Below are 26,056 nucleotides of genomic sequence, written 5' to 3' on the forward strand. Positions count from 1 at the left end.
TTAAGCGGTAAACATTCACTTTAATGACAAGACTACAGCTCTGTACTCATCACCTGATCGGTCCAGCGATGTCCCCTTGACGACAGTCATCATGCGACGCCTCTTCCTGCCAGTGGGTATGCACAACGTCAAACGTGGGGCGCGTACAAGAATTCACGTGATCGCAGTACTTTGCGTGGGAGTCATCGACTATCTTAAAGATCCGATTGTGTGACGGTTATCACCGCGTGCTGCTAAGCAATGTTCGCTTGGTCATGTGCCTGAACCCATGTCACAATATTGCAGAAATAACCCCTCGGTGCTCAAAGGGGAAGAGAAAAAAATATTGCCAGTCAGGAAAATCACGACATGGGTAAAAAGATGAAATATACTCTGTAAAGCACTGTGGAAGATGTTGATGCTATATAATTAATAAGAATCTAGTCAGACTTTAGTCAGAGCATCTGATCTGCATGCTTATTTAGGGGTTATGACTGAAAGTATTAGCTGTAGAGGATCAGCTGGACAGCCAGGCAATATGTTTAAAAGAAAAAATACGTCAGTCTCCATATTCCTCTATTTCAGGCATCCTTTAAAGGGACTCCGAGCTCAGAAAAAAAAGGAAAGTTGTACTCACCAGGGGCTTTTTCCAGCCCAGTGCTGGTCGGGAGGTCCCACGCCAGCGTCCTGGCTCCTCTTCTTCACCCCGCTCCGGAATGGCTGACAGGCCGCAGCCCGGGCGACACTCTCCTGAGTGTCGGGCTGCTCCTTCCGCATATGACGCGGATTACGTCACACGCCGGCCGCCTCGCGTCATCACGGCGGCCGGCGTGAAAGTACTGCGCATGCGCGAACAAAGCGCGCATGCGCAGTACTTTCACGCCGGCCGCCGTGATGACTCGAGGCGGCCGGCGTGTGACGTAATCCGCGTCATATGCGGAAGGAGCAGCCCGACACTCGGGAGAGTGTCGCCCGGGCTGCGGCCTGTCAGCCATTCCGGAGCGGGGTGAAGAAGAGGAGCCAGGACGCCGGCGTGGGACCTCCCGACCAGCACTGGGCTGGAAAAAGCCCCTGGTGAGTACAACTTTCCTTTTTTTTCTGAGCTCTGAGTCCCTTTAAGTTGGGTTTAAAGCGTACTAGTTACAGTATATCCATTATACTACGTTTTGAGATGAAAAGATGGTAAATTCTATATAAACAAACCCGACTACATTGTTATAGTTAAAGCGGATCCGAGATGAAAAACTAGCTATAACAAGTAACTTGTCTATATATCTTATCTAAAGCCCAATCTACACGATACGATTATTTATACGATTCTATTTACGATCCGATTAACCACTTTGAATCCCTTGCTACGCTTATCTACTCCCCACAAAACTTCATCTGAAGCTCAGGGGAGTAGATAGGCGTACTTGTGCTGTATGCCCAATAAGATATCTGATTATGTATATAGGGTATCATTTTAACCGTGACAAGTGAGAGAATAGATTTTGTTATGTGATTTATTTTTTTTTTACTGGAAAACTGAATGAAAAGCAATAAAACTTATTTTCATGTACTCTATACCCCCAAATAAATACTTGTAAAAACAACAAAAGTGACAGCATTGAAAAGAGAATACATAGTTAGGGACTTAGCTTTTAAAATATGTATGCCATGAGAGTGTATTACTGTTAAGCATGAAGATAAGGGCTTTTAATTACTGATAGAGTACAATGAGAAAACAAAAAACACAAACCAGAAACTAATATATTATCGCCATACATTGTACTAGGAACATTATTTAAATGTTGAGATAACCAGGACAAATTAGCAAATACAATGTGTGTGTTTTATCTATGGTAACATTGTTTATTTGAAAACTATAGTGGATGGAAATGGAGAAATAGTGTATTTCTTTTTTTTCTCATTTCTCCCCTTAAAATGCACAGATAATAACATAATTACTAAAAGCAAATAACACCCTCACAAAGCATAATTTGTGGCAAAAAAACAAGATATAGATCATTTACATCTGATGAGTAGCAATAAAGTTATTGGTGAATGAATGGGAGGAGCGCTGAAATGTGAAAATTGCTCTGGTTTTTAAGCAAAAAACCCTGTGGTGCTGAAGTGGTTAAATCAGTCATGTCCGATCAGGATTCGATTCAATTCGATTTGCCATTGCAAAACAATTGAATCGTATAAAGAATCGTATCGTGTAGATTGGGCTTAAGGCTTAGATAGTTTACACAGCAGATCTAGCTGCAAACAGCTTTAATAGAATATGATTATTTCTTCCTGTGATACAATGACAGCAGCCATGTTCGTAAAAAACAAAAAAAACTAATTCCCCCCCCCCTCCCCCTCTGAAATCTCTGGCTAGTAATACCTCCCCCTCCTCCGGCCCAGACTGAGCCCTTGCTACTGTCTAAAAGTGCCTTGGCTCTCTGAAAACCTGTGGGCGTGGCTTGTTTAGTTTATAGGGAACTTGAGTATTAAAACAAAACAAAAAAGTATTTGGCTTGAGGAATGCCCTATAAACAATAGGAAAGGAACACAATTATGCAATCTCGGATCCACTTTAAAGTGACACTGAAGCGGGAAAAAAAAAAAAAACCACGCATGATATAATGAATTGTATGTATAGTACGGAAAATCCATAGAACATTAGTAGCAAAGAAAATGGTCTTATTTTTATTTTCAGTTATATAGCTTTTTAAAAAAAATTAAATTTTTTATAACATTACATCATTCTCTAATATTTGCATGTTACTAACTACACTCTGCATTTTAAACTATGAAACAGAGCAGAGCTTATGACCCTTTTAACTTTCCTGCAGGAAAAACCTTATCTCAAGCTGTCTCTCACTGTTCATGTATAAGGCCCCATTTACACTAGAGCGCTTCTCAGGCGATTTCAGCATCGCAGGAAATCGCTAGCGTTTTGAAAAGCACTTGGTCAATGTTAAGTACATGTGGTTGTTCTTATTTAAGCATTTTGCGTTTTTCAGCAATTAGCTGAAACACAAACGCGTAACCTGCACCATTTCTGAGCGATTAGTGCTTCAATGTTAAAGATAGGAGCGCTTCAAAGTCGCCCCAGAAGCGCTGGGCTGATCACAATAATCAGCGTTTTTCCTGCGCTTTTACTCAGTAAATATTGCAGATTACCCATAAGACACCTCTGTTTCCTGTGTAGTTGCCATTTCCTGTATGGGAGAGCAACACACGTGCAGTAAAACCGCAAAACGCAGAAAAACGCTATCCCATACAGTTAAAAAAAAAACTCTCAAAATACTATTGAGGAAAACCCCAGAAAAATGCTCAGTGTTTGCGTTTAGCGATTTGCAGTGTGAACAAAGTCTACGTGCTTCAGCAAACAGCACTGTTGCTGACCAAACTTTGTTGGAAAGCTCAGAGAAGCTCTTTTACGTATAAAACAACTGAGGTTTATATAGTTACATAGTTATTTTGGTTGAAAAAAAGACATACGTCCATCGAGGTTTCTTAACTCTTCTCGTACTGGAAACAATACAAGACTCCTATCTGTGCTAAAAATTTTCTATTTCTTACATGTACTACACATACAAATCATATCAAACTTATTTTCACTTCAGATTCCCTTTAAAGCAGGAGCGTCAAACTCAAATACAAAGTGGGCTGACATTGAACACGGGGACTAAGTCACGGGCCAACCTCAATGTCTACTGGCTACCTTACTCCCTTAAAGTTCCCTGGTGCCTAATGGCCCTCCTCCAACCCCTATACAGTTCCTTGGTATCTAGTGGTCCTCCCTTCCTTACTTCCCTTTAAAAACTGTTCCCTGGTGTCTAGAGGTCCTCACCATCCCCTATGCAGTTCCCAGGTGTCTAGTGCTTTCCCCCTACCTACCTCAATGGCTTCCCTGGTGATCTACGGCATATCTTCACATACAATATAGCTTCCCTTGTTGTCTAGAATGGGCTAAACATAATGCAAAGCGAGGAAACAACTTGGGGGCCAAATTTAATGGCTCCGAGGGCCAGATTTGGGAGTTTGATATGTATGCTTTAAAGTATTAAGCAGTGTTTGACAAGCATTTATACACTATGTACTAGCAAACAAAATGGGCATTAAGGGATACTTGAAATCATGTTACCTGCAGTAAGGGGCACCTGGCCAACACACTTATGGAAAGGATTCATGCCATAATAATGTGGAGAAACACTAAGCTAGGGGTTCAATTCTATTCCATTATCAATCCAGAATAATCAATTCTCAAAGCGCAAATGCATGGCAATTGGTTTTCTTTTCTACAAGCCTTGCTGTATTCTGAGATGACCCAGGAAAGTGTAGCAATCTGGCCGCCTAAGGGCTCATTCACACTGTAGGAGTTTTTTTTTGTTTTTTACACCAAACGCTTGTGCAAGGAATGTCTGCGAGAAGGTTCATATCGGCGCAGGTCGTGCGCCGTCCGGTCAGTAAAGCGGTGCGTGGACCATTTGTTGAGGCGATTCCGCCTCAATGGAAAGTATAGGAGCAACGCAAAACACTCACAAAATCGCTTTGTGTAGTTATTGAGTTCATGTTAAGAATAAATACATTGTATTTATTCTTTTCCGGGTCAAAAAGTTCACTTCCTGACTTGCGTCAGGGGGTGAATTACAAAACCGCTCGGGAAAAATGCTTAGGAAACCGCTAAGCACAAAAACGAATCGACCACCCAAGCGCTGGGAATCTGGAAAAAAAAAGCGCCTCAAAAACAGCCCAATGCAGACAGACACGAGAAGGGAATGCAATGTGAAGGCCAAAGAGCAGACCTTTTTCTAACCTATCCAGAGGACAGGTTTTTGCAGGATCACCTGCTGCCCCCGACACTGCTCTCTTGCCCACTGTCCCTACATATCTCTTAGGAGATACATCTTAAAAGCTAGATTGGGTAGCATGCGGTTTGAACATATACTCTGAGTGACCAAAAAATTAGAGACACCCCTTATTTGAAAGTAAACCAGTCCGACAGTGACAGAGCGACGTTACAACGTAGAGCTGCGTATAGAAGGAACGCTCAGCTTCGGACAAAGTTGTCACAGAAGTGAATGTCAAAATGAATAAGACGAAAGATTTAAGTTACTTTGAATGAGGGATGATCCATCTGTACAAGAAGAGCTGGTGCTGCCAACTCTGAAAGAACAACTATTTTCTCACCCAACAGTATCTCGGGCGTTTAGAGCAGGGCTGTGGAGTCGGAGTTGGAGTCGGAGTCGAGGCAATTTTGGGCACCCGGAGTCGGAGTCGTGGTTTCACAAACTGAGCAGTTGGATGATTTGTGTACAAAATCCACAGCCCTGTTAAATATTAGACTAAGGAGTCGGAGTCATTTTGGTTACCCGGAGTTGGAGTCGGAGTTTCATAAACTGAGGAGTAGGAGTTGGGAGATTTTTGTACCGACTCCACAGCCCTGGTTTAGAGAGCGGCAGTTGTGAGAAAAAAAAAAAAAACTTCAATCGATCAGGACTATTCTGGTTGACAAAAAGCCTGGTGAACAAGAGGTGAAAGGCGAGTAGCATATCGGATAGTCCACAGCAACAGAAGGGCAACAACACAACAAATTACAGCTGAATTCAATGCAGGGGCATCACAAAGCATATCCTAATACACAACAAGACGGACTTTGCAAGGTATGGGCTTCAGCAGCAGGAGACCATCAAGAGTGCCTTCGATATCACAGAAAAATAAAAGACATTGTGGGCACTTGTCACCGCGCTCGATTGGTCTCACATTGGTTTGAGGAACATCAGTCAGTTTAATCTGCTTCCATGACCAACTCAGTCCTCTGACCTCAATCCTATTGAACATTTGTGGAACCAAGTCCAGTCCCAACTGAATCGCAGGCTTCACAGTGATGCAACGGAGGGGACCAGAGAGACAGCGAGGGAGCAGGGGGACTACAGGGTGCTGGAAGAATCCACAGGCAAGTATAAAGTCTTCTGGTGTCTTGGTTTCAGGTTTACTTTAAGGACAAGAACCCCCCCCCCCCCAACTGACGTACTTTGACCCTTGTGATCGGTTTACAGTGATTAGGGGCCAATTGCAATCGGTTGCTGACCGGCACACGAACCAGCGACAGCTGAGCAGGTGGGATGCAGCGGTGACATAGCAATGCAGTGTTCTCCCCAGGCTCTTTGGTGACCACCCGGCTGTCATCGGCTCATCTTCTCCTCTGCTGTATGCAGAGAAGCGCCGGCCCTGCATTCTGTTATCACGCCCTACCCAGCAACTTTTTCATGCCACCCGGCTGGAAAAAATTTCTGGGGAGAACACTGGCAATGGGAGAGGTATGACTGGGTACTGATGAGTAATTTAAATCTATGCTTTGGCAGGAATAACATTACTTTGGTCCGGAAGAGGTTAAAGGACAACTGAAGTGAGAGGGATATGGAGGCTGCCATATTTTTTTCCATCTAAGCAATACCAGCTGCCGGGCAGTCCTGCAGATCCTCTGCCTCTAATACTATTAGCCATAGCCCCTGAACAAGCATGCAGCAGATCAGGTGTTTCTGACATTAAAGTCAGAGCTGACAAGACTAGCTGCATGCTTGTTTCTGGTGTTATTCAGATACTACTGCAGAGAAATAGACCAGCAGGGCTGCCGGGCAACTGGTATTGATTAAAAGGAAATAAATATGGCAGCCTCCGTATACCTCTTACTTCAGTTCCCCTTTAAATCCGTGATCCTTGTACCCTCTGTCTAGTTCAGGACATGCAGCATCCATTCACCTTTCTGGCTACTCAGTGCTTCAGCAGAGGGAGCTGTGTCTTACCGTATTACCCCAGCCCCACAGTGTGCAGAATAGTGGCTATATATACAAGCATAAGAAAAAAAAAAAAAACACAGCAGAACGCGACACATACCCATTCCTGGTTTGTTTACTGTTTTCAAGCACTTAAAAAAAAGAGGAACTGAACGAAGAAGTGCTGTGAACATTGCACCCGCAGCATTATAAATAGAAAACACAACAATACTATCTAGCTAAGCCGCACCCTCTGTTAAACATTTTTGAGAGTTGGGTTGTTGCATCAAATTCAGGCTACCACCATCTTGAAACGCAAACGCATGAGATTTTTCTGCAGTTTTTAGCGTTTGCGATCCTGGGGGCCTGGTCCAGCATTCAACACAAATGGATGATCACTTTTACCTTGGGTCCGCTTTAACCCTATGGCAACAATCATAATATCCTGGGGCTTCCTCCAGCCCCATGTCTGAATACCTATGAAATAGCCGGCGGGAGATTTGGGTGCAGGATAAAGCCGATATATGGCTCACCCTGCTCCTACACGCTCCAACAAGCTATGGCTTAAAGTATCAAGAGGCAGGGAATCGGCAGGCTAGCCAGGCAACCGGCATTGCTTAAAAGGAAATAAATATGGCAGCCTCCATATCCCACGTTACAGTTGTCCTTTAAGGGGAGAAAAAACAAGGTACCTACATTGGAGGTAAGTAAGGCTATAGGTTGCGTTTACTTCTGTCACAGGCATCAGGTGATCCAAGTTACTGAAATTGCAGATTTCAGCATGGCCAGTGTACTTGTGGGTCAGAGGGTGCTCGAGATATTCTGCATTAGTCAGCTGGATTCCCCCCCAACTCAAGTCTGGTACGGTCCAGTAGGTACAGCATACAGATCTGGCAGAAATGATGAAGTCAGCAGATGTGATTGGAGAATAGCATTACAGCTACCTAATACATGGTCATCAGGTTGTGTTTTAACAGATACTCTAAGGCTGGTTTCACAGTGGGACGTTACAGGCGCACGTTAGAGCAGCCTGTAACGCACTCCACCGTACAGAAATGAAAAATCAATGGGCTGTTCACAGTGCCCACGTTGCGTTACTCAGTAACGCTGCGCCATAACAGAACGTACTGCATGCAGTACTTTATAAGCGGCAGAGCCGCGTTAGACTGCTTGCACATGCGCAGTAATGTTGGGGAGGAGGGGAGAGCGGCCGGGCACATGGCTAATTAATATTCACTGCACTCGGTGACGTGCAGTGTTTACTTCCTGGAGCGACCGCTCCGTGCGGCGATTGGCCGGGCGGGACCACGTGATGCCACATGCGTCCAAGAGTACGCATCACGGACGCCAGAGTGAGCTGCACAACGCGGCTCACTCTGACGTCCACATTAGAGAGCACCAGGCGTTGCGTTAGGGGCACGTTATGCGACCATAACGTCCCCTAAAACGCAACGTCCTGGTGTGAAACCAGCCTAAAGGAAGCCATACATCTAGCGATGATGGGAAGATTTGACCAAGAGACAAATCTCTCTCTAATCCAGGGGTGTGGAACTCAAATACAAAGTGGGCCTAAACTGAGCTTTGAGACAAAGTCACGGGCCAACCTCAATGTCTAGTGTCCATCTCTCTCCCTTATAAAGTTCCCTGGTGTCTACTGCCCCCCTACAACCCCTATACAGTTCCCTGGTGTCTACTGCCCCTCTCCCTCCCTCATCCCCCAATATGGTTCCCTTCTGTCTAGTAGCACTCCTCCCATCCCTATACAATTCCCTGATGTTTAGTGGCCCTGCCTTCCTCCCCTATACAGTTTCCTGGTGTCTAGTGGTTCCCTCCTTCCCCTATACAGTTCCCTGATGTCTGATGTCTAGTGCCCTCCCCCCACTATACAGTTCCCTGGTACTGAGTGCTTTTCCTCTCCCCATATGGCATCCCTGGTTATCTAGGGCGTACCATCCAATATAGCTTCTCTGGTGGTCCTAAGTGGGCCAAACAATGCAAATTGGGAAAACCACCTGAGGGCTCCGAGGGCCAGATTTGGCCCACAGGCCGGAGTTTGACTTGTATGGTCTAATCGAATCTGATAAAAGATCTATCGGCTGCTCATACACCACAGGCCAATTCCCGATCAATCTCATGCTGAAATCGATCTGGAATCGACCTTGTGGTGCCACATCCGCCACCTCACCAACATTGTCCCCCTAATGCAGTCATTCTCAACCAGGGTTCCTTATGGACTTTGCAGGGGTTCCCTGGCATTTTTGCCCTTCGAGGTGAGCTGCCTCAGCTGGCAGGTTAAGAAAGTTTAAAAAAATATGTAACTAGCTTCTCAGTGTCATCCCCACTCATTTTCTGCCCATCCTGAATTCTAGCTTCCATACTTGTTCATCACTGGCGCAATGGCCTTAAAGGGGTTCTGTCGACCTTTTAACCTCCTTGCCGGTTATCCCGAGCTCAGCTCAGGGTAACCTGCGTAGGAGGATTTCTCAGGCCCCGCTGGGCCGATTTTCACAATTTTCTTTTCCTACACGCAGCTAGCACTTTGCTAGCTGCGTGCAGTTTCCGATCGCCGCCGCGCCCCCCCCCCCCCCCCCCCTCCAGACCCCTTGCGCAGCCTGGCCAAACAGTGCCAGGCAGCGCTGAGGGGTGGATCGGCATTCCCTCTGACGTCCCGACGTCCATGACGCCCGGGGAAGCCCAGCAGGAAATCCCATTCTGAACGGGATTTACTGCTTACTCTGATCACCCTCGGCTCGCTACATGATTTATAAAAAAAATAAATAAATAAATAAAATTAAAAAAAAAAATGTAAAAAAGTGCTGCGCTGCCCCCTTGCCGCCAGAATTGTAACGGCAAGAGGGTTAAAAAACAAAAACTGCCACTTACCTGAGGCTTCTATCTGCCCCCTGCCGCTGTCATGTCCCATGCCGTCCTCTTCCTATCACCCGTTTCCCCTCCGCCGCCACCGGGCTAATTATTCGTCTAACTAGTCGAATAGAGATGCGGCTGTGCGCATCAGCGGGAGCTTATTGCGCAGTAAAGGAAAACTTCGTACTGTGCCTGCGCAGTAAGCTCCCACGGCCGCGCAGCTGCACTTCTATTCGTCTAGTTAGACAAATAATTACACCGGGACCAACGGCGGGTAAACGGGTGATCGGAGGAGGACGGCGCGGGAAATTCCAGCTGCAGGGGGCAGAGAGAAGCCCCAGGTAAGTGGCCGTTTTTGTTTTTTAAAAGGTCAACAGAACCCCTTTAACACAATGACACAGACTGGTGATTAATAAAATGTGGCACATTGGATGCCAGAACTAAAGGCAGCCATACACTGGTCGATGTGCCATCAGATCGACCAGCTGACAGATCCCTATCTGATCGAATCTGATCAGAGAGGGATCGTATGGCTGCCTTTACTGCAAACAGATTGTGAATCGATTTCAGCCTGAAACCGATCACAATCTGCTGAGCTGCTCCTGCCGCCTGTCCCCCCCCGTATACATTACCTGATGCGGGCTCCCGGGCGTCTTCTCTGCATCTTCTCAGCGCTGCACCCGCTCCATCCCGGCGCTTCCTGTGTCACTCCGTGACCAGGAAGTTCAAATAGAGCGCCCTCTATTTGAACTTCCTGGGTCACTGCAGTGACCCAGGAAGCGCCAGGATGGAGCGGGTGCAGCGCTGAGAAGATGCAGAGAAGACGCCCGGGAGCCCGCATCAGGTAATGTATTTTTCATCGGATCGGCCGCCGCTAGCGACGCGCACTTAACCGCGGGCGATCGAGGGTAATTTCCCGCACGGCGCGATCGACGGACCGATCCGATTTCGGGAGGAAATCGGATCGTCGGCGGCGTTTACCGCAAACGATTGGCAGCAGATTCGATCCCAGGATCGAATCTGCTGTCGAAACGGCCGGGAATCGGTCCAGTGTATGGCCACCTTTAGGATGTGAGTGCAGCAGATAAAGAGAAAACACTAACACCGGGCAATTATAACGGGGTGTGTCTTATCAGTCTTATCAGCTGAACGACACACTGTACACACGCCCGATTTGACGTCCAAACGACCTGTCGTTTGGACGTCCAAACCAGGGCTGTGGAGTCAGAGTTGGAGCAATTTTGGGCACCCGGAGTCAGAGTCGTTGATTTCATAAACTGAGGAGTCGGGAGTCCGAGTCGGATGATTTTTGTACAAAATCCACAGCCCTGTTAAGTATTAGACTAAGGAGTCGGAGAGTCAGAGCTATTTTGGGTACCCGGAGTCGGAGTTGTGGTTTCATAAACTGAGGAGTTGGAAGATTTTTGTACCGACTCCACAGCCCTGGTCAAAACGACGGGTCGTTTGCAAAAATCCGACGTGTGTATGAGCCTTTAGACAGACTGTGTCAACCCCTGAGTTAGCTAGGTTAACCACTTGAGGGCCATAGGCTTAAACCCCCCCTAGTGACCAGGATATTTTTCACTAATTAGGCCACTGCAGTTTTAAAGAGGAGCTGTCAGCCATACTATCTCAGGAAAAAAAAAAAAACCATATATGTAGATAAATACTTGCTCTACTAACATAACACATGTATTGCACTGTCCACGTTATGATTCCTGTGAATTTTATAAAGGAAAAGTAGAGAATCCCATTCTAAACAGTTTCCATATTTACTGTGGCTATTTTGAAGCCAGTCCTGATATAATATCCTCCCTTAGTCTCCTCTGCCTGATGTGCCCGCCCTTCACTATAGAAAGGGCATTGTTTTAGCCTGAGAAATGTTGTCCAATCAGAGAGGAACAGAGGTGTGGGAGGGGAAGACAGGAGGGAAAGAGGCTTCAGCCAATCAGGCTGCATTAGTTAAGTCTGCGGGGAAGTAGGGAAGCAAAAAAAGACAACCCAGCATGCCCTGCAACTTCTCTTTTGTGTACCAAATTTTCTATAAACCAAATAAGAGTCAGGTAAACTGGGGAATGATAATTTATCAACAAGAAAAATAATGGTGATTTTAACTTTTGGATTGCCTGATTAGCATCCTTATTATTTGTTTACCAGATAAAAATAAAGAATTGATTTTTGATTTTATGCCTGACAGTTGCTCTTTTTAAGGGCTCACTGAAGGGCCGTACAACTCAGCACACAAGTGATCTCCCCCCCCCCCCTTTTTCCACCCACCAACAGAACTCTCTGTTGGTGGGCTCTAAACTCTGCTGGTATGTTTATTTATTTATAATATTTTTTTCCTTTTTTTTTTTACATTAACCCCGCCCTCCCTCCCTCCCTGCACTAGCCAATGACAGCAATCAGCTATCATGGGCTTCAGCCTATGACAGTGGATTGCTCCTAAGCCTGCCAGGAGGGCAGCAGTGTCACACAGCTGTCCCCAGTACAGCGATGCCGTAGATCGCAGCACTGTACCATGTAAATAGACGGCTAACGGTCTCCTAGCGACGATCGCTGCTGGGAGGCTAACAAGCAGAGATGCGCGTGCTCTCTCTACCAAAACACTCCCTCGGGACATCATGCCAAATCGGTGTTAGGCGTCCTGGGGGAGCAACCGCGTTCACTCCCATTGCCGTGATGCGGTCTTACCAGTAGAGAGGGCCAATGGTATGCTACTCTAATTCTGGCTCGCCTGCAAATTTAGACGACAACTGAAGCGAGAGGGATGTGGAGGCTGCTATATCTATTTCCTTTTAAACAATACCAGTTACCTGGCTGTCCTGCTGATCTCTTTGGCTGCAGTAGTGTCTCAATGACACCAGAAACAAGCATGCAGCTAATCCAGTCCTGACAATGTCAGAAACACCTTATCTGCTGCATGCTTGTTCAGGATCTGTGGCCAAGGCCTCTTTCACAGTGCGACGTTAAAGTCGCACGTTACAAAATGTTTTAACGTGGACTAACGCGCAGCAGTATTAAAAAGACTCTGAAGCGAGAATAAATCTCGCTTCAGAGCTCATAGTTAGCAGGGGCACGTGTGCCCCTGCTAAACCGCCGCTAAACGGGGGTCCCTTTACCCCCAAACCCCCCACTGCGACAGTTGGTCGCAGACTTGGTCGCTCCTGGAGGCAGGGCTAACGGCTGCAGCCCTGCCTCCAGTCACGTCTATCAGCGGCGCATCGCCGCCTCTCCCCCGCCCCTCTCAGTGAAGGAAGACTGAGAGGGGCGGGGAGAGGCGGAGATACACGCTGACAGACACGCGTGGGGCAGGGCTGCGGCGGTTAGCCCTGCCCCAACCAGGAAGCACTCCCCCGCTGCACCGAGAGGATTTGGGGGATCAGGGACCCCTGTTAAGCCGCGTGATAGCGGCGGTTTAGCAGGGGCACACATGCCCCTGCTATCTATGAGGTCTGAAGCGAGATTTATTCTCTCTTCAGACTCTCTAAGTTGTGCAACATTCACAGTGCACACGTTGCGTTGTGTGTAACGTTTAGCAATAAATCTGCTGCGTTGTGTGTTGCACATGTTCAGTAATTATTTTTTTTAATGTAACGCATGCGCAGTTTTCATTCACTGTGCGATGAAACCGGCGCACCAAACACAGGGCTAAAGAATGTACTATAATGTCCAAGTTATAGTTGTTGCGTTGCATTAGGGGCATTCTCGCTCCGGTTGTCCTTTATTAAAACAATTTTGCAGTTTTGAATTGGGCCAATCAAACTCACTTCGTGCCTTTTCTTATTTGCCCAATTCCAAGCACCACACAAATTTCCCCTACGTTATACAGTACTTGCATGCAAGCTGGAAGGATTATCTCACTGGCCATCTCTACTTACCAGGCATATCAGCATTCATTTGTCTTGCCGGTGTAAAGGTGGCCATACACTGGTCGATTTGCCATTGAATCTGATCAGAGGGATCGTATGGCCACCTTACTGCAAACAGATTGTGAATAGATTTCAGCCTGAAACCGATCATAATCTGTGGAGCTGCATACATTACCTGAATACATTATCTGTTCCGGCCGCTGCGAGTCCCCTGGTCTCTGCTGTCGTCTTCTCCGCTCCGGGCTCCGGACCGTTCCTGCAGCTACACAGAACTTCCTGTCCAGGGGAAGTTTAAACAGTAGAGGGCGCTCTACTGTTTAAACTTCCTGCCGGGACAGGAAGTTCTGTGTAACAGCAGCCCGTCCGGAACCCAGCGCGGAAAGAAGACAGCGGGGACTTGCGCCGGCCGGAACAGGTAATGTATACCCGCTGTATTGCGTCGGTCGTCGGGCATTCGAACACCGCTATCGACGCACTCCCGACCCGCCGGCGATCGAGAGAAATCTTCCGCACAGACGGATCGACGGGAACGATCGATTTCAGATGGAAATCGATCGTTCTGTCAGCGGTGTGCGCGGCGATTTCAAAGCCGATTTGATCACTGATCGAACCGGCCGTATAGCGGCGGCAAAAATAGTTAGGTGTATGGGCCCCTTAAAGGTGTGTACACACATCCAATTTTGATTGGCCAATTTTACCACTGAAATATAGTTTGCGGGCCAACAGATTTGGAATACTATGAGCAGATTATGTAGGTAAGCGATCATGCTACATAAAAGGTGGTAAAATTAGCCAATCATTGGAAGATCAAAACTGGATGTGTGTACGGACCATAAAGGTGTGGCCACTAACTATATTCCAAGGATTGCTCAACAACTATTATTCGCATGAACAAAATTAATGATCATTTGGAACCACTAATGGACAAAAATCTCCTAACCAATCAGATTAATGAAATCAAAATTTTCTGATCCTGTCAATCTGATCGGATTGGTTATGAGTTTCTTGGTTAGTGGTCCCAAACATTCATTTCCGATTGTTCATACACAATCATTTGGCAAGTTTTATCGCTAGAGGCCACCTTAAAGTGGTCCTTAAAAGGATACCCGAAGTGACATGATGAGACAGACATGTGTATGTACAGTGCCAAGTACACAAATAACTATGCTTTTTTTCTTTCTCTGTCTGAAAGAGTTAAATACCAGATATGTAAGTGGCTGACTCAGTCCTGACTCAGACAGGAAGTGACTACAGTGTTACCCTCACTGATCAGAAATTCTCATTTTTATCTCTTTCTTGCTCTTAGAAACTATTTTCTGCTAGGAAAGGGTTTTATAGTTGGAATTTCTTATCAGTGAGGGTCACACTGTTGTCATTTCCTGTCTGAGTCAGGACTGAGTCAGCCACTTACATACCTGGTATTTAAAGGATACCCCAACTGAAATGTGACATAATGAGATAGACATGTGTATGTACAGTGCCTAGTACACAAATAACTATGCTGTGTTCCTTTTTTTCTTTCTCTGCCTGAAAGAGTTAAATATCAGGTATGTAAGTGGCTGACTCAGTCCTGACTTAGACAGGAAGTGACTACAGTGTGACCCTCACTGATAAGAAATTCCCCTTTTTTTATCTCTTCCCTGCTCTCAGAAGCCATTTCCTGCTAGAAAAGTGTTTCATAGTTGTAATTTCTTATCAGTGAGGGTCACACTGTAGTCACTTCCTGTCTGAGTCAGGACTGAGTCAGCCACTTGCATACCTTCTATTTAACTCTTTCAGGCAGAGAAATAAAAAAAGGAACACAGCATAGTTATTAGTGTGCTTGGCACTGTACATACACATGTCTATCTCATTATGTCACATTTCAGTTGGGGTATCCTTTAAAGAGACTCTGTAACCTCAAAAACATCCCCTGGGGGGTACTCACCTCGGGTAGGGGGAAGCCTCCGGATCCTAATGAGGCTTCCCACGCTGTCCTCTGCCCCACGGGGGTCTCGCTGCAGCCCTCCGAACAGCCGGCGACAGACCCGACTGTAAATTCAATATTTACCTTTGCTGGCTCCAGCGGGGGCGCTGTGGCTGCTTTCGGCTCCGAACTACACGGAAATACCAGATCTCAGTCGGGTCCGCTCTACTGCGCAGGCACCGGAAACTTGCGCCTGAGCAGTAGAGCAGACTCTATGGCGATCGGGTATTTCCGCATAGTTGTGTGCTAGGCACTGTACATACACATGTCTATCTAATGTCACTTCGGGTATCCTTTAACTGACATGGGGAAAAAAAAAAAAAAAAAAAAAAAAAAAAGTTACCCGGGGCTTCCACCAGCCCCCTTCAGACGTTCTGTGCCCTCGCCATCACTCACTGATCATCCGGTCCCCCACCGTGGCGCAGTTTCGTTTTCGGCGACAGTACGCATAATACGTACGTGTACTGTGCATGAGCAGGATGGCCACGGCGGTGGGAGCGTGATTGAGTACGTATGAGGCCAGAGCCACGGAGGAGCACTGGCCCGGAAACTGAGCCGCAGCAGGGGAATGGAGGATCAGTGAGTGATGGCGCGGGCACAGAACGTCTGCAGGGGGCTGATGGAAGCCCAAGGTAAGTGAAACTTTTTTCCATGTCAGTTAAGGCTGGTTTCACAGTGAGACGTTAAAGTCCCACATTACAGCAGCCAGTAACGCAGCCTAACTCACAGCACTGTAAAATCAATGTGCTGTTCACAGTGCACACGTTGCGTTATATAGTAACGCAGCGCGTTTAAACAAAGTGCTGCATGCTGTACGTTATACTGGGCTAAGCCACACTTGCTCAGTAATGTTGGAGGAGGAGGTCTCCCCTCCTCCTCAGGGGCCAGCCACATGGCTAATTAATATTCACTGCACTGCAGAGACTTGTGGTAGGACTGTAGTGTTGTCCGGATCATGAACGAATCTTTCATTTGATCCGGATCTTTTTTGTGAGTCGAATCATCCGGATCATCACAATGAAAGATTTGGTTCACAGTGGATGTCTGTCTGGAAGAAACAGGAACATACAGAATGTACAGTGCAGGGAAAGTCCTGTCCTGCTAGTCATTTCACACAGTCTGCTTCCCTAGTAAAATGATTCAAATGATTCGGTTCAAAGATCCGAATCCTTAAAAAGATCCGGACTTCCTATCACTAACCTGGAGCGGCTGCTTTGAGAGCTGCATAACGCAGCTCAATCTGAAGTCCAACTTCAACACCACCATGCGTTGTGTTAGGGGCACGTTATGCGACCATAACGTCCCCTAAAACGCAACGTCTTGGTGGGAAAGTAGCCTAAAGGATACCAGAGCCCAAATCAATGAGAAACGGGGAGTAGCAGGCATGTATGGTGAGCTGTCCTGATGCTCATCACTCCCCCCCTCTGCTGCCTGTAATTGCCCTCCGGCACCCTCTTTCGGTGGTCCGCGTCGGGCACCAGTGCGCGTGCTCCGGCCTGGCTGCACGCGTTTCTAAAGTACTCAACCACAGCTGAGAGCGCTCTGCACACGTCACGATGACGCCGTGCGCAGATCGCTTTCGTCCACAGTTCTGTACTCTACGACGCGTGCAGCCAGGCCAGCGCAGGCGCACAGACAAGACACTGGCCAGTGTCACTCACAACACTCTTTGGGCATGATTTCCTACAGCAATTATAGAGGCTATTATAAACAAAACTCATAAAGCATTGTCTGCTATGGAAGTGGTTAGAATATCACCTGGGTAAGATCAAATCGTAATCAAGTTGTTTCCAAAAGCTTCGCAAATTGTGGTTGCCTGACCGCAGCTGCAAGCAAAGCAAGAGTTTTTCTATTTCTATGACTACCAGGCATCCTGAGTTTATAAAATAAAGGTTCTCACTGCAAGAACCTGTATCTGACTGCAAGTACAGCGACCAGAGTGAGAGCTGCCATTTCTAAAGGTGCATACACATCCAATTTTGATCAATCAATGGTCAACTTTACCACCTCCATGTATCATGAAGGACAACAGACTGAATACAATGAAGTAGTGATTCAGTTTACATCGGCACGTGAGGGCTGGAACCCACTAGGGCGAATTTGCCAGCATTTTGGGATCGCCGACAAAACGCATGGCCAATGAAAGTGACCGGGGAACCCATAAGTGGGATTGCAATTAGGGGCAATCGCAGGATGTGTAGCATTTTGCGCCCAATGAAAAAAATATAAGCGCTGCAAAAATTGCTTTGGGGGGGCCAAGCGATTACGCTTTAAATAAACTTTATTATACTTACCGCTACTAGGTGTCTGTATTTCCTGCTCCCGCCTGTAGCCCCCCAAAGGAAGAGGTCACAGGCGCTTCTCTGATTGGCCATAGAGAACACCTATGACTTCTTCCTTTAGGGGGCGGGGCTACGGACAGAAGTCAGACACCTGGTAAGCATGTTTTTTTGTTTTTAACACACAAATCGCTAATCGGAGCCGCAGTACAGTTTACTGTACAGTGCGTCTTAAAAGTGTCCAGTAATCACACAGTGCTTAAAACACTGCAGCCATTCCTAGTGGGTTCCAGACCTTAGTGTGGTTTGACCTATCTGTTGGGCATAACGAAGTGTGTTGCTGCATAGCGTGCATTAGCAGTAAAGCATACTGTTTACTGACTGTATGCAAAGTATAGTATGCAATGCGACTTTTCCTCTCCCTTGCGTTAATGTTTTTACAGGGAACGCAACGCAGTTTCGCAGTGCGATAGTCGCCTTACCATCAGGGATGGGGTTTTCAGTATCCAACTACCCGAATTCTAAATAAAAATGAGGCTTAATTGACTCGGGTGTGACCATGGGAGACGCAGGGGGTTACTTACCCAGAAGTCCATCAGCTTCTATGCGTCTCACTCCACTCGCACGCTATCTACGGGATGCATTCCAGGCCTCGCTACCGCACTTCCTCCTTCAAGCCGGAAAGAGGACATGCAGTAGTGAGTCGTGCAATGTGTCCCATAGGTCGCCTGCAAGTGGAGTGAGACGCATAGAAGCCGATGGACTTCTGGGTAAGTAACCCCCTGCGTCTCCCATGGTCACACCTGAGGCAATCAAGCCTCATTTTAATTTTGAATTCGAGTAGTTGAACACTGAAAAGCCCATTTCTGATTACCATATACTGTCAGACTTTTTCTACACAGTTGCAGTCCATGCTTGTTGGATCCCTCACCATATTCCAACTGGATATGCCTTATAGGGAACCTTAACTGAAATGGATGTGGATGTTTTCTTTTAAACAAGTTGCCTGGCAGTGCTGCTGAACTCTTTGGCTGCAGTAGTGGCTGAATCACACCTAAAACAAGCATGCTGCTAATCCAGTCTGACTTCAGTCAGAGCATTTGATCTGCATGCTTGCTGAGGGTGTGTGGCTAAAAGTATTAGAGACACAGGATCAGCAGGAGAGTCAGGCAACTGGTATTATTTTATAAGGAAAAATCCATATAATCAGTTTAGGTTCCCTTTAAGTAAATCATGCCCCCTCTGTCTTCCTGTTGCACTGAGCATAGTCTCACAAGGCTTCCATCGCTCTACCCTGACCAAGAAAACAAAGCATGTGGTACATTTGCCATATCGTCACTTCTATTGAAAATAAGTCCAAACTGGAGGTGGTACAGAGACAGGATATAACAACATGGGGCTAGTGTCACTTAACACAGGTAATAACAAGCAAGAGCTCTATTGAAAAGGCTTAAAAAATTGATGTGCACTAAAAGAACAACTGAAGTAAGATATCTGGAAGCTGCCATATTTAATTCCATTTAAGTAATACCGATTGCCTGTCTGTCCCGGTGATCCTCTGCCTCTAATACTTTTAGCCATATCCCTTGAACAAGCATGCAGCAGATCAGATGTTTCTGACATTGTCAGATCTGACAAGATTAGCTGCATGCTTGTTTCTAGCGTTATTCAGACACTACTGCAGCCAAATAGATCAGCAGGGTTGCCAGGCAACTGCAGTGTTCTCCCCAGGCTCTTTTAGCCGGGTGCTCCACCCGGCTAGTTTTGGTGACCACCCGGCTGTCATCGGCTCATCTTCTCCTCTGCTGTATGCAGAGAAGCGCCGGCCCTGCATTCTGTTATCACGCCCCACCCGGCTACTGTTTCTTGCCACCCGGCTGGAAAAAATTTCTGGGGAGAACACTGAACTGGTATTGTTTGAAGGGAACTAGAGACGAACCAATGCTAAAAATATAATATATATATATATATATATATATATATATATATATATATATATATATATATATATATATATATATATATATATATATATATATATATATATATATATATATATATATATATATATATATATATATATATATATATATATATATATATATATATATATATATATATATATACCTGGGGTTTCCTCCAGCCCCATAAGCTTGGATCGCTCCAACGCCGCCGTCCTCCGCTACCTCTATCGCCGGTATCGGGTTCCGTCACTTCCGCCGGATGCGACCAGTTTTCCGCAAGCACAGGGGCTCCCTCCGGCTTTGTACGCATGCGCCTGCGCAGTACGGAGGGAGCACACTGCGCTTGTGTCGACTGGCCGAAATGACAGGACCAAGTACCGGTGGACAGAGGCAGCGGAGAAAGGCGGCGTGACTGATGGGGCTGGAGGAAGCCCCAGGTATGTATAAATATGTTATCTTTTCGTCTCTGGGTCTCTTTAAAAGGAAATAAATATAGTAGCCTCCATATTATTCCCACTTCAGTTGTACTTTAAAGAGTACCTTCAGTACAAATGACAGAACCTGCCATGTCGGACTGTCTTTATGATGCAGGATGGGGGGGGGTCTCAGGTTTAATTATTCTATCCCAGTTTAATTATTGACCAAATTAAGATTGGATGACTGTGGCGCTTTGTATCAATAATAGTGTGGGCTGCAGAAAGAGCTATGGGGTTTGCTCAAAACCTCATCGATTTAAGGACATGTATATTGTTTGCCTCGCTGCGCCTCAATGACCATACATTTAATGCTTCAATAAAATTTATTATAAAATTAATTGGTCAGGATAAAAATTAATGATATTGAAATTTCTCCCAAGCTTTTAGTAAAAGCTTGGGAGACATTTCAATATCATTAATTTTTAATTATTGACCAGATTGTCAGAAATTCAGGCAAGTGAGCACTCATTCCCCCTCAGTAATGCAGCCATAGACATTTCCTCTCAAACTTCTGCCGAGGCTCTGGCCACCCCATCTGCTTTGCCGCAGACTGCCCCATGCGCGGCAGTCTAATTGGCGGCTGTCGAGCTCGGTGCAGGCCCCAAAATGTAAAAAAGTTAACTACCTGCATGACTTTCTATGGCACGGAGGACGCCGTCCGCGCCGTTCCGCCGGGTTCCCGCCTCTCAATATGACCCCGAATGGCTCCCGACCCCACGGCCAGGGTCGGGCTCTGTTGCCTGTATAAAGATGGCCGCCGGCCCTGGCCGCGCACTCCGCATGGCCGCTACTGCGGCTGCGCAGCACTAGGGCCAACCCCCGATCCACACAACAGGAAACAGCCTGTTGCGTGGATCGGGGGGTTGGCCCTAGTGCTGCGCAGCCGCAGTAGCGGCCATGCGGAGTGCACAGCCGCGGCCATCTTTATACAGGCAACAGAGCCCGACCCTGGCCGTGGGGTCGGGAGCCATTCGGGGTCATATTGAGAGGCGGGAACCCGGGGGAACGGCACGGAGGGAGCGGACGGCGTCCTCCGTGCCATAGAAAGTCATGCAGGTAATTAACTTTTTTTTACATTTTGGGGGTAGATTTTGGCCTCGGAAGTCCTTTAAGGCAGAGCCTGGCATGACAGGCTGCCTTTTATACTGGTGGTACTCTTTGGCTATCATTCATAAAGCATTCCCGCATGCGGAAATGCTAAAAACAGCCGACTTTACCGAGCAGTGAGCAAAATGTATATTCGTAAATGCTGTTTCCGCATGCGAAGCTGACGTTCCCGAGCAGAGCGATAAATTACCGCTTTGTGCGGTGATTCTATGCGGAAATGTAACAAAATGTCAATTCATAAAAATTAACGCAAGGTGTATGCGGACGGGGATTACCGCTCCCCTGGATGTAGTGATAAGCATGCGGCGTACATGCAAGTGAATGGGACAGACCTCCCAAGCAGCAGCAGAGAGAACACCGGATGGAGGGACTCGACCAGCTTCTCCTGTTTCCGTACGCCTACCGACAGCCTAAAGCGGGATATCTCCGCACTCCTATGGTAACTAGAAACATTTTTATGAATGACCTCCCAGAAGGCAGAAATACAGACAGCGATATTTTCCCGCACGGATTTTTGTTACCGACAACACTTTTATGAATGATAGCCTTTGTGTGTGTTTTAACTGTTCATGGATAGAAAAAAAACAACGTTCTGTAAAAAATAATACCTTTTAATGGCTGAGTTAAATTATGCAAGCTTTCTGGGATCTAGTCCCCTTCTTCAGGCATATTTAGAGATGTTAGCTGAAGTAAAACACTGATGCAGGTAAATAGTAAACATGAAGATGACAGTTCTAGTAAGGGCCCGTTTCCACTAGAGCGAATCCGCATGCGTTCTCTGCATGCGGATTCGCATAACCAATACAAGTGGATGGCCCTGTTTCCACCTGTCAGTTTTTTCCTGCGTTTCTCTGTGCAGGATTTTTCTGCACGGTAGAGCCTGCAGAATTCGCCTGCGTGAGGAATGCAGGCGATTCGCAGGCTATGTATTTAATAGGGAAAACGCGCATGCGTTTTTTGCCGCGATTTCACGTGCGAATTCGCATGAAAACGAATGTAAATTGAACCAGGCAGTGACATGGTTAAATTCGCATATACCCTGCCTATGCGAAATCGCGGCAAAAAACGCACGCGGAATCACATCCGCATGCGATTGTCAGCGGTGGAATCCCGGTGATTCGCACAGCACTAGTGGAAACGAGCCCTTACTGTAACAGTAACCAGCACAACTGTCATCTTCATGTTTACCATTTACCTGCATCAGTGTTTTACTTCAGCTAACATCTGAAAATCTGCCTGAAGAAGGGGACTAGATCCCAGAGAAAGCTTGCATAATTTAACTCAGCCATTAAAAGGTATTTTTTTACAAAACATTGTTTTTTCTACCTTTATAATTTGTTTGGCTAACACGGTACAGAAACTTTTTTGAAACTTAAGCCAAAATCATAAATTGTGCCCACCTATCCCACCATCACTATGCTCCTCCTATTAGCCAATACCCACCAATACTGCCACCAACATTATAAGACTATAAAGGGTGAGCATTAGCTCTGTAGTGGAGCAGGTAGTTAGGTACACATTATGAGATTTTCTGGCAGATTTACTGTCAGATCGATTATTTCCAACATGTTCTTTCCATTCACTTCTATCGGAAATCAGATCAGACATGTTGGACATAATCGATCTGACAGTATATGTGCCAGAAAATCTCAGTGTGTGCCTAGCATTACAAGAACGTAGGCCTGAATCTCACTCAGGCATTTGTCGCACGAAGTCACTTTAAATGAGCCTTTATACCGGCTAGGATTTAACAGCAAACTCCTGACAACCGTTCATACCTTTTAGACAGATCCATTAGAACCCCTGAGAAGATTCTGTCTCCGTGGCGGAATGAAACCACCAAAGCATCCTGAATGATGTGGTCCAGCGTCACCTGAACTTCTGAACCAAGAGCGAGATCAGCAATCCCTTCAGGGGCAACAAGTAGCTCCGGTGCAAGTAGAGGGCTTGCGCATTGATTGGGATTGTCCAGACATGCCACCATGTCAGGATCAACTGAGGAAGGCCTGGTGTCCTCCAAACAGAGCTCTTTAGAGTCTACGCACTGTGCAACGTCAGGAGTCGTCATGGGTACCTGCTGCTCTTCTAGTTTGGTGTCTGAGACCAAAACAGAATCGGTTACTGCAACAGCCATCTCATTATCAGTGTCCCTATAAAACGGGTCATATTCAGCATCACTAGCCACAGACACAGTTTCTACGCCTTCAGAAGGGTCTTCTGTTCTGGGCTCACTGAGCACTTTAATGCATTTAGAGTCCCGTTCACTTTCAAAAGACTTTAGTTCTGAGCTGACAGTGTTGTCTACCGGCACATCTGCTTCCACTAGAGTAGGATTGTCCCCAGGTTCCAAAACAGATTTTACTTTGGGAGCCAAATGCACAGAAGTCTCTTCCGATGTGAACTCTGCTTTATGCGTTACTAAATGAAACCCGCTGTTTAAGTCCTCGTCATTTGGCCCTGCTTCCAGCTTCTTTAGGACTGGCTGCAAGAAAAGCTTTACCTCTACACCGAGTTCAGTACACTGCTCAGTTACAGGATGCACTCCTTGGTTGATTTCAGCAACGCCTAAAGCAAGCACTTTTTCCTCTACAGAGACAGTGTCAAGTTCATGCTGTATTTTCTTCCGTAACGGTTCAGGCACACAATCCATGGTATTGTCAAACAGATCGAGGGTTCTTTTGCTAGGTTCATGGACTGAATTAAATACTGCCTCTACTGCCACAGACTCATCTAGGATCTCAGGGACAGGGTCTGACAAGCGTGTTGGTGATTCAGAGTAAGGGGATTTTTGTTGCAAATGCATAAGTAAGTCAGGCTCAGACACCACAGGTTCTGTTTCTGGAACTAAAGGTACCAACTCAGAGATGGTTTCTGGCACCTCAGGTCTGGAGTCTTTTGATAGTGACAAATCCTCAGGGAGATCTGCAGATTCTGAAGCAGGCTCCTGTACCTGGACTGTCATCTCAGGGTTTTGCTTCTCGTGTTCAGAGACCACTTCTGTAGGTTCAAGCTCTATCTGCGGCAACCCCTCAGAGATTGGTCCTGGTGTGTTTATCACCTCCTGCTCTTCCGAAGCTACGCCAGCAGTTGGCTCTTGGAGCAAGTCAACAGGAGAAGAATCCTCTAGGCAAGGTACCTCCACTGAGGCCATCGCCTGCGTATTGCGGATCTCAACTTCAGATTCCTGCACCACATTCAAAGGGATGGCCGGCTGCTCCACTTCTGTATGTTCTCCCACCTGAATCTCTTGGACCTCCTCAAACGCGGGCTCAGATCTACATTGCTTGGTCCTCATTGGTTGAGGATGCAGCGAGTCGGCTCTCACCTCCTCCACATCGGGGCTAGGCTGGCTTGCCATGGAGCTCAGGTCCAGTGGGTCAGAGTTGTGGTGGTCCAATTCTATCGTGGGGCTCTTGGGTTTAGAATCGCACACATCCAAGTCCATGATGGCAGAAGGTTCGTCGAATGGTGGGCTTCCTCCACAGAGGCTAGGAGTAGAGCCGGTGACATCTTTTTGCTGCTCCATCAGAGGCGAATCCTTGGGAGACAAGGAGGGTCTCCAGTGGTCCGGCTCCTTCTGATCAGCACTGTCTCCGATGGTGGAGGTGGTCTGAGCCTCAGCTGGGGGAACCTCAGGAGACACTTGGCCAGTGGGTGGTGGACCTTCTTGACAGGGGACAGGGGTGGGCTTGAAGTCATGCCCCAGTTGCATAGGTTCCTCCAGCTCCTGAGAGAGGTGGGAAGACTCAGCCTCCTCCTGCAACTCTGGTGTCCATGGTCCGGCCTGAGAGGGGAGCTGGGAAGACTCCCCCTCCTGTGAGGGCGCCTCAGCCTCCTCATGCAGCTCTGGTGTCCATGGTCCGGCCTGAGAGGAGAGGTGGGAAGACTCCCCCTCCTGTGAGGGCGCCTCAGCCTCCTCCTGCAGCTCTGGTGTCCATGGTCCGGCCTGAGAGGAGAGGTGGGAAGACTCCCCCTCCTGTGAGGGCGCCTCAGCCTCCTCATGCAGCTCTGGTGTCCATGGTCTGGCCTGCAAGGCGCCCTCCGAGCCATCCGCCTGGCCATTCCCCTCAGGCCCTCCGCCCAGCACCTCCTCCTCCGGCTGCCGCAGCCTCTCTCCGCCCTCGCTGCCTTCCAGCGGCCTCTCCCAGCCAGAGATCGGCTCGCTGTCCGGCTCGGCTTCGCCTCCTCCCTCCCCCGAGCCAGGCGCACCAGCCACGGCCGCCATTTTCTCTTTCGCGTATCGATCCTCGGCCTCCTCTATCCTGAGAGATTTGGCACCGCGCCCCGCCCCTCAGCGCCTCCTACTGGCCCAGCCGCTGTCCGTCAAACGCCACGGCGCTCCTCATTGGCTACCCGGGCTTTCCCAAGGTAAAAAAGAAAGCTGTCCTCCGATTGGGCGAGGCGCGGAGGAAATCCTGTGGAGGCGGTTGGCGCGAAAGGATGTCAGTCACGGAGAAAGCTGCCCATTGATTGGTCGGCGCGGACGTCAGTCACGCTCTGGCTCTTTTGGTCTTGTTTCCAGGCAACAAGTCAGCCACTGGCAGCAGCAATGCAGCAGATAGAAGTAGCATGGCCTTGGTGTTTTTTTTTTTTTATCAAGGCAGTGTCAGACCATCAATGAAAAATAGCTTGTTCTCAGTATTACTGCATGCTGCTATCATTTGCTACAAGCCCTTCAGAGGCTACAATGTACTCTATATGTAACAAATGTCTTATATCTATATACATGTTTAAAATTCATTATTGGTATTATTTTATATTAATTATATAGCGCCAACATCTTCTGTAGCACT

General features: G+C 47.1%; 1 protein-coding gene across 2 annotated transcripts in view; it reads right to left on the reverse strand.

Annotated features, from left to right (window-relative positions):
* LOC137564437 (PWWP domain-containing protein 2A-like) overlaps positions 1 to 25,520 on the reverse strand; it is a 66,556-nt gene extending 41,036 nt beyond the window's left edge. For both annotated transcript variants that reach the window (XM_068278318.1, XM_068278317.1), the window contains exon 1: positions 23,042 to 25,520. In XM_068278318.1, the coding sequence (XP_068134419.1) occupies positions 23,042 to 25,488 (2,447 nt within the window). In that variant the 5' untranslated portion in view covers positions 25,489 to 25,520. The remainder of the gene's footprint in view (positions 1 to 23,041) is intronic.
* Between the last annotated feature and the right edge of the window lie 536 nt (positions 25,521 to 26,056).

This window comes from Hyperolius riggenbachi, chromosome 3, assembly GCF_040937935.1.
Source record: "Hyperolius riggenbachi isolate aHypRig1 chromosome 3, aHypRig1.pri, whole genome shotgun sequence".
NCBI lineage: Eukaryota > Metazoa > Chordata > Amphibia > Anura > Hyperoliidae > Hyperolius > Hyperolius riggenbachi.